This window comes from Seriola lalandi, unplaced genomic scaffold (genome assembly GCF_002814215.2).
Source record: "Seriola lalandi dorsalis isolate HSWRI2012SDOR001 ecotype SW California unplaced genomic scaffold, Sedor1 jcf7180002054560, whole genome shotgun sequence".
NCBI classification, from domain to species: domain Eukaryota; kingdom Metazoa; phylum Chordata; class Actinopteri; order Carangiformes; family Carangidae; genus Seriola; species Seriola lalandi.
In genome coordinates this window covers 1,242,889-1,254,767 of record NW_019525113.1, presented here as the reverse complement: position 1 = coordinate 1,254,767, position 11,879 = coordinate 1,242,889, and the positions used below count along the sequence as shown (strand labels likewise).

General features: G+C 41.3%; 1 protein-coding gene across 2 annotated transcripts in view; it reads left to right on the top strand.

The window, feature by feature from the left end:
• Window positions 1–430: 430 nt before the first annotated feature.
• Window positions 431–11,879, top strand: part of st14a (ST14 transmembrane serine protease matriptase a) — a 12,575-nt gene continuing 1,126 nt past the window's right edge. Inside the window, exons 1-18 of one of the 2 annotated variants that reach the window (XM_023416091.2) lie at window positions 431–816; window positions 3,482–3,641; window positions 4,732–4,862; window positions 5,020–5,090; window positions 5,633–5,799; window positions 5,952–5,987; window positions 6,411–6,645; window positions 7,293–7,435; window positions 7,536–7,639; window positions 7,761–7,873; window positions 7,959–8,095; window positions 8,192–8,296; window positions 8,865–8,972; window positions 9,067–9,183; window positions 9,901–10,023; window positions 10,212–10,395; window positions 10,969–11,240; window positions 11,700–11,836. In XM_023416091.2, coding sequence (XP_023271859.1) covers window positions 775–816; window positions 3,482–3,641; window positions 4,732–4,862; window positions 5,020–5,090; window positions 5,633–5,799; window positions 5,952–5,987; window positions 6,411–6,645; window positions 7,293–7,435; window positions 7,536–7,639; window positions 7,761–7,873; window positions 7,959–8,095; window positions 8,192–8,296; window positions 8,865–8,972; window positions 9,067–9,183; window positions 9,901–10,023; window positions 10,212–10,395; window positions 10,969–11,240; window positions 11,700–11,836 — 2,385 coding nt within the window. In that variant the 5' untranslated portion in view covers window positions 431–774. Of the gene's footprint in view, window positions 817–3,481; window positions 3,642–4,728; window positions 4,863–5,019; window positions 5,091–5,632; window positions 5,800–5,951; window positions 5,988–6,410; window positions 6,646–7,292; window positions 7,436–7,535; window positions 7,640–7,760; window positions 7,874–7,958; window positions 8,096–8,191; window positions 8,297–8,864; window positions 8,973–9,066; window positions 9,184–9,900; window positions 10,024–10,211; window positions 10,396–10,968; window positions 11,241–11,699; window positions 11,837–11,879 lie in introns of both variants that reach the window. The other variant, XM_023416090.2, reaches the window with a different exon arrangement.

The following is an 11,879-nucleotide window of genomic DNA, read 5'->3' as shown; positions in this document are numbered from 1 at the left end:
AAAATAGGCTGGACGAAACATTTACTATATCAATATTTGACGACATAAAAAAAGTTTTATTATCATTATTTATTTATTTATTGTTTTTTGTTCAATTACAACACTCTGAAACTGTGTCCAGGCTGAAATGTAGTCGGTCCAGATTTAAATTTGGTCCGTGGCTCCTTGAAAACATCACAACCAGCTGTAAACTTCTCGCACTGTCGGTAATAAAATCGAATTAATTTAGCTTTTCATTTACATTGGGACTTCACTGAATCGTTTTCCATTGATAGACATAAAAAAAAAAGAAAAAAAAAAGGTGTTGTTCTTACCTGTGGCAGGTAAACAGGAAGTCGCTACAGGTGTATACGGGGCGGAGACACGCCCGCAGAAACCTGAAGCACCCGGAAAGAGGGTTTTTTTCCCCTGCTGTTTAGTCACTAGTTTCCCTCTGGTGTGGTCACACAGGCAGGCGACATATTCATTCGTGAACTCCTCGACCGAAGAGGGGCCTTCTTTAAATCCGGTAATAACTCCAGAGAACAGTTTTCTTGACTGTTACCTGTTTCTTGTAGGACTATAGATTTTTTTGGGTCGCAGGTGGAATTCGTTCACAAACACAGGGATCAGCTCTTGGCGGCTAGGGCCTGCAGGTTCACCTCGGAAAACAGCCCGTGGGAAACATCAAAACTACAAGAGGTCAAAGAAAAGAAAAGAAGAGAAGAAGAAGGGCAGGCGTTTGAGGTCGTTTAGGTTTGAATTTTAACAGTTTAGTCCAGGTGTTGACCCTTGATGGACTACATGGACAGTGGACTGAGATACACCCCAAACTCGGTAAGAGACTTTTTCTGCACAGCCTACATACAGCCCATGAAACATTTAACCTGTTAAATGTTAATTTAGACGATTGTGTTTTTATGTTTGTGTGTGGGTGTTAACCTGAATAACACGGACACTGATAGGTGCATATCTGTGAACCAAAACTGCTGCAGAGACAAACTTGACTAAAGAAGTTTGGGTCATAGGTAAAAGAACCTGCCCACAGCAAACCAGTCAGACATCAAGTAAATAGATCCCTTGTGTTGTCATTACACACACACACACACACACACACACACACACAATAAATACATATAACACTTCAGGATAGGATGTAGAATGTAACCAAACACTTGGGCAGGTTCAAACACTCTTATCACCAGCAAACTGTTTTGCCTAAAGACAAACATGTTACCGAGTGAAAAAGCAATCCAGCACTTAGGCGGGGAATAAACTGCCTCCCTTTCTTTGCCAAGCTTCTGGTTTTGTACAGATTAGAGGCCGTGTCTGCAGTTTAGTGTGATACTCTTTAGGCTAGCTTTAAATTGTGTTATTCGCATAGAGAAAAAAAAGGCAAAGGTGTCACCTCTTGATTCTTGAGAGCAAATACCTCATCTGAGGCAGCACAATCTCTCATTTCTTGGGGGGGGGTGTGCAGTGGAGCGCAGTGGAGCGCAGTGGTGCACATTGCAACAAACAGTCATAGGATTCATGTGTCAGATTTTTGTTTTATTTTTTCATTCAAGTAAGAGCAGTAGTTCATGAGGAAATCAAAGAAAACTCCTAAAATATTGGGTCCCATGTTCTTTGGCCTGTGGAATAACTTTGCATCAACTCTCCTTTGAGATGTCCTGCGAACAAAGAGATCCTAACGACAACAAGCACTTCCATTTCCAAGAAGTCAGAATGAAAGAATGTGTGGCGGCATCTTCCCACCTGCAGAACACAGCAGCAAATCACACTGTCAAACCCTTCAAGCTCAAAACTGAGACGGTGATTTTAAAGTGTGTCTCTGGAGGACGCTTGACATGAAAACATTAGGGTAACATCGCTGGGTGAAGTTCCTCACAAAGCATGTAACCATCACTGAGCTGCGGCTTGAATTCCTCCAGGTTCCTCCGCCCTGTTGTGACTTGTTTGTTCACCAGAGACCTTCTGTTCTGTTGACTAACATCCATTCAAGATAACTCCATACATTCACAGTGCACAGGGATACAAGATACAAGATGAGAAATAGGAGCGAGGTTGCTGTGCCAAGCGTGACAGTGAGGCAGGGGAATAATTCAGTACAATTTTAAAACAAAGTGGGATTAAATGATGTAGATTCACATCTCCGTAGTCCAAAAGAATAATAAGATAGATGGAAATGTTTTAAGGAAGTGCCATTGGTTGAAACATATGGACACTAAGAAATTTCATTAAGAGTTAGTTTTTATTCACTTGAAGAGTTGTAACAGTTTTGACAGTTGTGGTTATTCTGTAAATGATTTATATCCAAGAATACGTCGTCTCATTTTATAAGGAGATGTTGTATTATGACAAGTTTTCTCTGTTTCTAAATTTAGAATATAATTCTACTTCATTTGTACCTTGTAACTTTTAAGAAGCACCTCAGGCAGTGAATTCATGAGACATGTAATATTAGTTTAATTAACGAGTCGGAGCTGCACATAGGACATTTGTAGGGGATGTGTTTTGCTATGAGCATTTAAAATGAGAATTTTAATTCGACACATGTGAAGCCTGCTCTTTCAAAATTACCAGTTACTGTGATACATTTTAATGCTTTAGTTGTGGCAGAGCCCTGACAGGTGCTGTGTGAGTCATTGTTCTTGTTTGTTGTGGGTATCAGGTTTAAACAGGTGGAAAGGAAGCATTGCCCTTGGTTTACAAAACAGTTAATGGAGTCATAATGTTGTACTGTGGATAATCTTCCAGTAATCACCTTGTAATTTTAAAGTTAACAGGCATAAAATCAAGGTCATAGAATTGATTTTTGTTTTTACTCCTTGAAACATGTCAGAGCTTTAAAGATTATCTTTTGATAATCCCTGAAGTAGTCCTGTTTTCCCGGAGCTTTTCATTATATACAACAGTGCCGCGAGCTCTCAGAAACCTGTGCTCCACTTCAGATATGTGAGTAGTTTGCTCCCAGCAGGTTTGACAGGATTTTACATGGTGAAACCTTTTTACTCCCTCCCCCCCTCTGTCTAACTTCTTAAAGGTAACAACAGAGCTGTGACTCATGCCTGAAGTTCCCTTCTATTTCATTAACAGTACCAGACACTGAAACTAAACTGTCTTCTGCTTCTTAATGCCCAGATTTGTTCTCATTTCATTCCCTAGAAAAAGCTACTTATAAATTGGTGCTTGCTCAGTTCCTCTGGTTAAGAAACTACTTCTGTGGGTCACCGCAGGGTGGGACATTCCTAAAATACACAAGTACCTACTTGCTGTCTGCTGCTGCTCACTTATGTTCAGTTGATTATCTGCTCAGGTATAGATGGCCCCAGTATTTCCATCTTGTCAAGTGTCAGTAAAGGGATATCCTTGGTGAGAAGCATTTGCAGTTTTATGTCTACGAAGTGGAACAAATGTCTTCATCGTCCTGTGAAATGGTGGGAATTGATTCTTGACCCCTCTAGTTCTATGTTTTGACCCTCCTCTGTCGGTCTTCCAGGACAAAGACTGGGACACCTCTGTCCAGTTCCTGCCAGCGTCGGATAACAAAAAGCTTGAGAAGAGCAAGGGTCCAGGAAGAGTTGGGGCTGTGATCGGTGTGGTGATCTTTGCTGCCGTTATTGCTCTTATGACCGGACTGCTCGTCTGGCATTTCCACTGTAAGTAGCGCTCCCTTGAATCCATTCATCCATCCATGTAAATGTATCTAATGTCAGCCAAAGAATGTGGGTTTCAACATTTTGATATACACTACATGAGCCCAACATGAGACAAATAACAAAGCAGAGAAAAACTATTGTTATGGCTGTTATTATTGCCAGAAGGAACCTTTTCAGCAGCCATGACAACCGACTGAGAACAGGGAATCTGACCCAACAAAGGTGGAAAATTGTCACAAGTGCAAAGTAACAAGAATTTACATCAATCATTTACAGTATATACAGTGTTAACGCATGCTAACTGGCAAGCAACCCAATTTTGTCATCACACATCTCCACTAATCCATAATATTCTAAATTTGTTGTTTGTTTTTTATCAGCATCTGGTATCAGATCTGTATCAAAATACTCTTAAGTGAAAGAAGAGTTTAGGATTGCATTTTCATTCAGGATGGTCCAGCACTTAAAGAGGATTCAAATCAAGTCAATTCAATTTTTATTCACAACATAAGTTATTTCAAGGCTCTTTCCAAATAAAGAGGAAGCAGTTCAAAAAGGCTTTTTTTGCACATTGTTAAAGAAATGTTTCACAAATCCCTGGATCCACATTAAAGACTTGTTTGTTGGTAGCACCTGGTCTAATATTTCTCTGCATTTCATTGAAATCTCTTCACAAGATCCAAAAATATCTTGTCAACAAACAAACATAAACAGACATGACCAATTACTAACTTCTATTAGTGTCACTAAAAGATAAAGATCAAAAGAAAGAACCCATAAATTAATGTTGCGGTCTTCTTTAAGTTCCCGCTGATAAAAGCCAAAAACACATGAGCACGCAACCATGTAACGTTCATAGTCAATTTAGAGCTCAGTGCACCTTTATGCTGTTTGTTTATTTGCACATGCAAATGATTGAAACCTAGAATGAGAGATTGAAGGTACAGCTGAAACAGAGGGACTGAAAACATCGTAACACAGGAGACATTTTAGTGACAAACAAAAACCAATCAAAAGCCTACAGCACTAACAGTTAAAAAAAAAAAAAAAAACAGTGGGGGGTGAGTAAATTGTCTGTGTGATCCAGCAGTCCGTAAAGATGTGCGGGTCAAGAGGATGTACAGCGGCTCCATGCGGATCACCAACCAGGTGTTTGAGAACGCCTATGAGAACTCCAACAGCACTGAGTTCAAAGCGCTGGCGAAGCAGGTGACCTCACAGGTAAGTAGACTGCTGCTCAGGCCTCCACTCCACCGCCACGTCCTCAGGATTAAACTCATGTTATCTCTGTGTCAGAAGTTGTTGTTTTTTTAAGCTTTGAGACAAACAGTTATTTTTCATTCATGCTCTGTTGTGGTTATGTTCCTGCCTCTCTCAGCTTAAAGCCATCTATTCCAAGAGTCCACAGCTGTCCAAATACTATGTTGGTTCTACAGTTCAAGCTTTCAGGTAAGTCAATAAGCCATTTATAAATAGTTTTGATTTACTCCTTTATATTACCTCCACCGAGAGAGTCATTTTTCCATTCCTGTTTGACTGCTTGTGTGTTGGTTAGCAGCAGATCTCCAACACAGAGTGAGCTGAAATAACTAGGCCACAGGTTAGGGAACAAGTGACTGTGGATCCAAACAGCGCTAGTGGCACCACCCCTCAAAACACACACAGATGATCGTGCATGTATGCGCCAGTGTTTGTCTTGATTTCCGTGTCCAAAACTGGACGGCATTCACTTTCCCCTCAGTGTATAGTTCAACTTATATCAGTCTGTAATATAAGAGAGCCAGGGTATAGAAAGATAAGATCAAACACAAAGACATAATTAATTAAAAAAATCATGTGTTACTGAAATCAGACCAGGCAACGCCACCTCTAAATCTAATAAATCTAATAATAAATCCTAATCACATGCGTCAGTCTTACCCTTTTTAACATAGTGACTTCACAGTTTGCTTTGCCTAAATACTGTTTCTTCCTTGTCTCATTGCTCCTAGTGAAGGCAGCGTCATTGCCTACTACCTGTCTGAGTTCAGAGTCCCAGCAGGCCAAGAGGCGTCTGTAGACACCGCCATGTCTGCAATGGACAGGCTGGTGGACAAAGAGCAGCGCACCCTGCACAGACCTGGCAACTCCCTGGTCCTGGCGGATGTGGTGTCTTCAGGTAGAGTCGAAGCAAAACGATGAAGCCAGAACCGCTGTTGTTTGTGATTTAGGTTTGGTTTGCTTGTGGTTTGTTGTAGAGTCAGTTGACAAGGTGTGTTTGTTTGTGGACTCCTCATCTTATTTATGTCTGTGTTCTTTATCATCTCACAGCACTTGATGCCCGCCTGTTTTCAACATCATTCAGCAGTGAGTGTTCAACCTGCCTTTATCATTTATTTTACCATATACATAGAAAACCGCAAAGAGTAAAAAATAATGTCAAACACATAGTTCATGAGGTTTGGAACATGTTACCATGACTGATTATTGTCTGTCACTAGTTACATGAGAGTAAAAGAAAAGTGAAAATATAGTTAGCTGATAACAAAAGATCTTTTTTTGCAGCTTATCTTTCCACCCAGGATGATGTAACTGAAGATTTTTCAGGAAGTAATATTCTAACTCGTGTGATAAACATGTCATATATGGTCATGTGATTTGTCGTTTGCAGTGATGTCAGAATCTGTCTGTATGTCTTAAGATAAGCAGTCCACTGGAGTCCCGTGACAGTGACTTAACAAAGCTGAGTGTGAACTAAAACTAAATGTCATTGTTTCTGTTCTCTCTCAGGATTTTTCAAGTTTACCGAACACGCAAAGACCAATCACATAGAGCAGATCCAGTCCCCCGGCTTCCCTAACAGCCCTTATCCCTCCAACACCTTCATCCAGTGGCAACTGAGAGCAGACCCAAGCTACGTCATCAAGCTCGAGTTTGACACCATGAATCTGGAAGAGGACTGCAAGAATGATTTTTTAAAAATCTACGACTCCCTGGTGGCCATTGAGAGCCGTGTTATGGAAGAGTGAGTTTGCCCCTTTGCCTGATCTGGTTACAGCTTTAACTCACTCTGCCCCCTGTGCTTTTATTTTCATACAGTGCATGCTTTTAGATTTGCATAGATAAGATTTCATCTTGTATGTAAGGCCCTCTGCTGGTCAGATGATGCAGTTGCCCCACATTGCTTGGGTTAAGCCTCATTGCTAGAATCATAGTAAAAGGACAGTTTAGTCTAAATCTGGGAGCAACTCAGCTAAAGATGTAAGAATGTGATTGCTCTCTCCAAACCGGAGAAATAAGGTGCAGCAAGAGAGCAATCTGAACCTCTACAGGAAGAACATTTCATGTTTGCATGATAAAATCATGACAGGATAAGATGTTGTCAACCCAAACTCATGCCACATGATACTTTTTTTCTTAGGACAATAGAGGAAAAGGCTCTTTTTGTTTTTTACTTTTAGTCTTTGATTAAGCTCAGGCCATGTCAAAGGAACCAGCCTTTCCACAGGCAACCACTATGTGAACATGAGTATGCAGTTTAAGTAAACTTGCACCATAAACATCACATGTATGGTTTTTGAGTAAATGTCCATATCATCTCGATGTATCAATCAGGGATCAGTGCATAGAGGAAATTCATGTTATCTGTTTTTTTTGTTTTTCTTTTTACAGGATGTGTGGGTACTATTCACCCAGTGAACCACTGACCTTTCTGTCCTCGGGCAACGTCATGCTGGTGACAATGGCCACAAATGACAAGAAGAACTACCCAGGTTTTAGAGCACAAGTCTCACAAGTCAAACGTGGAAGTAAAGGTAGGAACTAATGTTAGTGATTGTAGCTCACGTGAGCCTTCTTGTTTACAAGCTTACACTATAGATGTCTAATATTTGTGCAAATACTTTCACCTGTCAGGTACAACATGCGGTGGCCAGCTGACAGGCGAAAAAGGAACCTTCTCCTCTCCCAACTTCCCAAATTACTATCCTCCTCAAACGTCGTGTCAGTGGTCAATCCAGGTGAGATGTCGGCACTTAGTCAGCCATTTCATATGTTTGACACATGTTTCTCTTCTGTGTTACTCATGGTCATTTATCAACATGTCTTTAAAATTTTTTCTCATCTCTATCAATCATTAAGGTCCCTGCTGGTAAGGCAGTGAAGGTGACCTTCAAAAGGTTCTTCTTGTCTGAGCCCGGGCAGGAAAGCAGTAAAAGCTGCCGTAAAGACTACGTGGAGGTCAATGGAAAGAAGTGAGTCATGCTTGCACATAACAAAAACCAGGTAAGGATTACATAGCAGAGCAGACTTGTCACTCCTTGTGCGTCTCATCCTCAGACTGTGTGGCGAACATCCCGACGGAACAGTAACTGAAACCAGCAAAAACAACAAAATGAACGTGATGTTCTTCTCCGATGCCTCCTACGTAGACCGAGGTTTTGAGGCAATGTTTGAGGCCATTGACGTCAAAGACCGTAAGTGACCCAGTTTCTACTGGATAATATTCTCATTATTATTATTATTTCTTAACATCAGGAAAGTGTAGCTCACGTTTACCCTGTTCTCCACAGCTTGTCCGAAGCAGTTCCAGTGCAGCAATCAGCGCTGCATTAAGACAGAACTCAGGTGTGATGGCTGGAATGATTGTGGAGACATGAGTGATGAGTTCAACTGCAGTAAGTACTATGAGCTCAGACTATTTTACTACTTTTTTATGCCTCCATGCCGGCGACAGCCAGGGTCAGAGGCGTTTTGCCTCCAGGATGACTATCCCTCCCTACATACGTACTTCCCATTCTCATGAACGTGATATCTCAGGAACTGCTAGAGGGAATTCCTTCAGATTTGGCAACATTCACTTGGACTCAATGATGAACTGATTAGATTTTGGTCGTTAAAGGTCAAAGTTCAAGCTCACAGTGCCCCTCAAAAGACATTTTTGGCTATAACTCACAAATTCATGTACTAATTATGGCACAATTTAAATCAAAAGTCTAAAAGGATAAAATAATGAAGTGATGACATTTTATATCCAAAAGGTCAAAGGTCAACTTCACACTGACATCAAAATATTTTGGTTATTCTTCAACGCTGCACCTCAGGGATGGAGATAGTGACCATATGTCTTGTAACTTGGCTGGTTGGCGGAGGCATAATTCTAGTTCTGACTACTTTGTATATCATTTACATCCAAAATGAGTTAGATGTGTCATAATGGAAGTTTTTAACTGTGTTTACCTCCAGAGTGCAAAGCAGACAATATCAATTGTAAAAATGGACTGTGTAAGCCCATGTTCTGGAAATGTGATGGCATAGATGACTGTGGAGACGGCACAGATGAGCTGAATTGTGGTAAGACCTACTGACGTCGATGGAGGACGTACTTCACCAAAGCATTGAGAGGCTTTCAGTCAGTTTTCTCATACATGCTTCTTGTCTTTTGAAGGTGGCTGTAAATCAGGACAAATAACATGTAAGAACAACAAATGCGTTTCTGAGAAGAATCGCTGTGACGGCAGGGACGACTGTGGGGATGGCTCCGATGAGCTCGACTGTGCGAGAGGTAAGACTAGTTTTGTACTTAAGTCAAAAATGTCTCCAAACATACGTCGCCGAATCTGTTCTTTATTTTAAAAAATCGTAATTCCACCTGATCGCTGCACTGACCCCCCTGTTGAGCTATTCAGAAGACATTCTCCTGTCATGGCATTTACCCAGTATTTTCATATGCATAATTCATTTCATATAAAGTAATGGCTCAAATGACTGTGAGATATAAAAGTGTTCACTTGTATTGCCAAACTCACAGGAATAATTAGCGCTCATCAACCCTGTTTTCCTGTAGCAGCAAGAAAAAGCAGCAAGTGTAAGCTACTAGTAGCAGCTAAAGAGCCAGATTTATAAAACGGAGCTAAAAGGAGAAAGTATATAATATTTATCAGGTGGACACAAAGACAACTCCACATGAATCCTGAAGCTGCGCTTTGTGTGAACAGGCAGCTGTTTGTAAATACATTTGCCGTAACATGGTTAAAGGGCGACAGTATGCCAGGGATGTGTTTATAGCATGTTGTGAAAAAAAAAAAATCAAAAACACTTTTTCAAACACTTTTTTAAACTGCAGTACAGATGTGAAATGGTCTCTTCAGGTTAATCTGCACATGTGTGAAGGACGCGTCTTAGTTTCCACATAATGTCACTGATGTTGAAATGAATAGCTGTCACACAGGGTCTCTTTCATGGCCTTGGATTTGACTGTTCTCCCCTTCTCTCTCTGTAGTCTCTGGTGTGAGCTGCACTGATCTCACATACAGATGTAAAAACAATAAATGCATCAGTAAAGTGAACCCAGAATGTGACGGCACACCGGACTGTGACGACGGATCCGACGAGGAGAACTGCGGTATGTCAAAAAAACAAAAAATGTTAGCTCCATCTGCATTATTAAGCTTGCATGACAAAACAATGTGTGTGAACCTCCACCCTCTTCAGAAACGGCAACAAGCGGCAACAAGCTGCAACAAGCTGCAACAAGCGGCAACAAGCTGCAACAAGCCAGCCACGTGAATGATTGATTGTGTTCTTTCTTAGACTGTGGGAGGAGTATGTTCAAGACATCGCGTATTGTGGGCGGTCAGGATACAGAAGAAGGGGAGTTCCCCTGGCAGGTCAGCCTCCATGTCAAAAACTTCGGTCACGTGTGCGGAGCATCCATCATCAGTCCACGCTGGCTGGTCACTGCTGCCCACTGCGTGCAGGATGACGGCAAGACGAGGTAACATCTTATTTTATGCTTCATTTTCTCACTGGCAGCCAAAAATCTTTCCTCTGCTTAATCATATTAATTATATATGTATATATATAAAAATATGTAAGGATATGAGTTTTAAAATTGCACTTTTCAAATTGCACTTGCACATGCCAAATACGTGTACGTATGAATTAATAAATTATGAGGTAATGTCTGGTTATTAACAAATTAAGTCCAATGCCAGTCTGTTGGTTCTGAGCAGCTGACCCTCAGAGGGACGAGTTGTATAGTTTAATGGCCTCAGGCAGGAATGATTTCGTGTGGCGCTCTGTGGTGCATCTGGCTGGATTAGTCTGTCGCTGCAGGTGCTCCTGTGCATGACCAGCACACTGTGGAGTGGGTGGGAGGTGTTGTCCAGGACGGTCTGTTACTTAGACAGCATCCTCCTGTCGGACACCACCGGCAGAGAGTCTAGCTGCATCCCGACAACGATACATACTGTATTTTCTAATGTGATGCTTATGCTACATGCTGTGCCCGCTAACGGTTACCAGAGTTTAAGAATGAACTTTGATCTGGTTGCGTATGTGTCCTCAGATTCTCCCAGCCCGGCACGTGGGAAGCTTACCTCGGCCTTCACACCCAGCGGAAGACTGGAAGCGCTGTGGTGAAGAAGAACCTGAAGCAGGTCATATCCCACCCTAACTACAACGCGTACACCTTTGACAATGACATTGCCCTGATGGAGCTGGACAGTCCTGTCACCTACTCCGACTACATCAGGCCCATCTGCCTGCCGTCCCCACAGCATGATTTTCCAGCTGGAAACACTGTGTGGATCACCGGGTGGGGTGCTACTCGAGAAGGAGGTGAGTCCTGAGAAATCATAAACATTGTATTAATTACCCGTAGCCACTAATTCTGAAAATAATCAAATACAGTTTCTTGTTTGCATTTTTTTTTTTTTTTTAGCAGTAATACAAGTAGTGTAGCGAGTAGCGGTAGTCAATGCTGATTTTACCAAACGGATGGAATCGTTGCAATTTTAATTCCTCAATAAAGAAAATCATGAAATGACAACATTGTATGCATTGCTTGTGATAAACATAATTTATTGTGAATTCAAATGCGCCTGTGGTTTAGATTATAAACTGCTTTGGTGTTGAATTCTTGTTTTTTATTTAGTAATCTGTTTCATAAATTGCTGAGAATTGGTGAATAAATGTGATTGATTAAACACACCACTTATTTGTAGAAAACAATCCCTTTTCTCTAATGAAGGCCTGCCGGTGTTGGATGTTTAATGACTGTGTTTTTGCATGATTCAGGATATGCTGCAACAGTGCTCCAAAAGGCCCAGGTCCGAATCATAAACCACTCTGTGTGTAATGATTTGATGGGAGGGCAGATCACGTCTCGGATGTTGTGTGCTGGAGTGCTGACCGGAGGAGTCGATGCTTGTCAGGTGCAAACATTTTATCAATGGACAAATTCACCAATTATCAGTG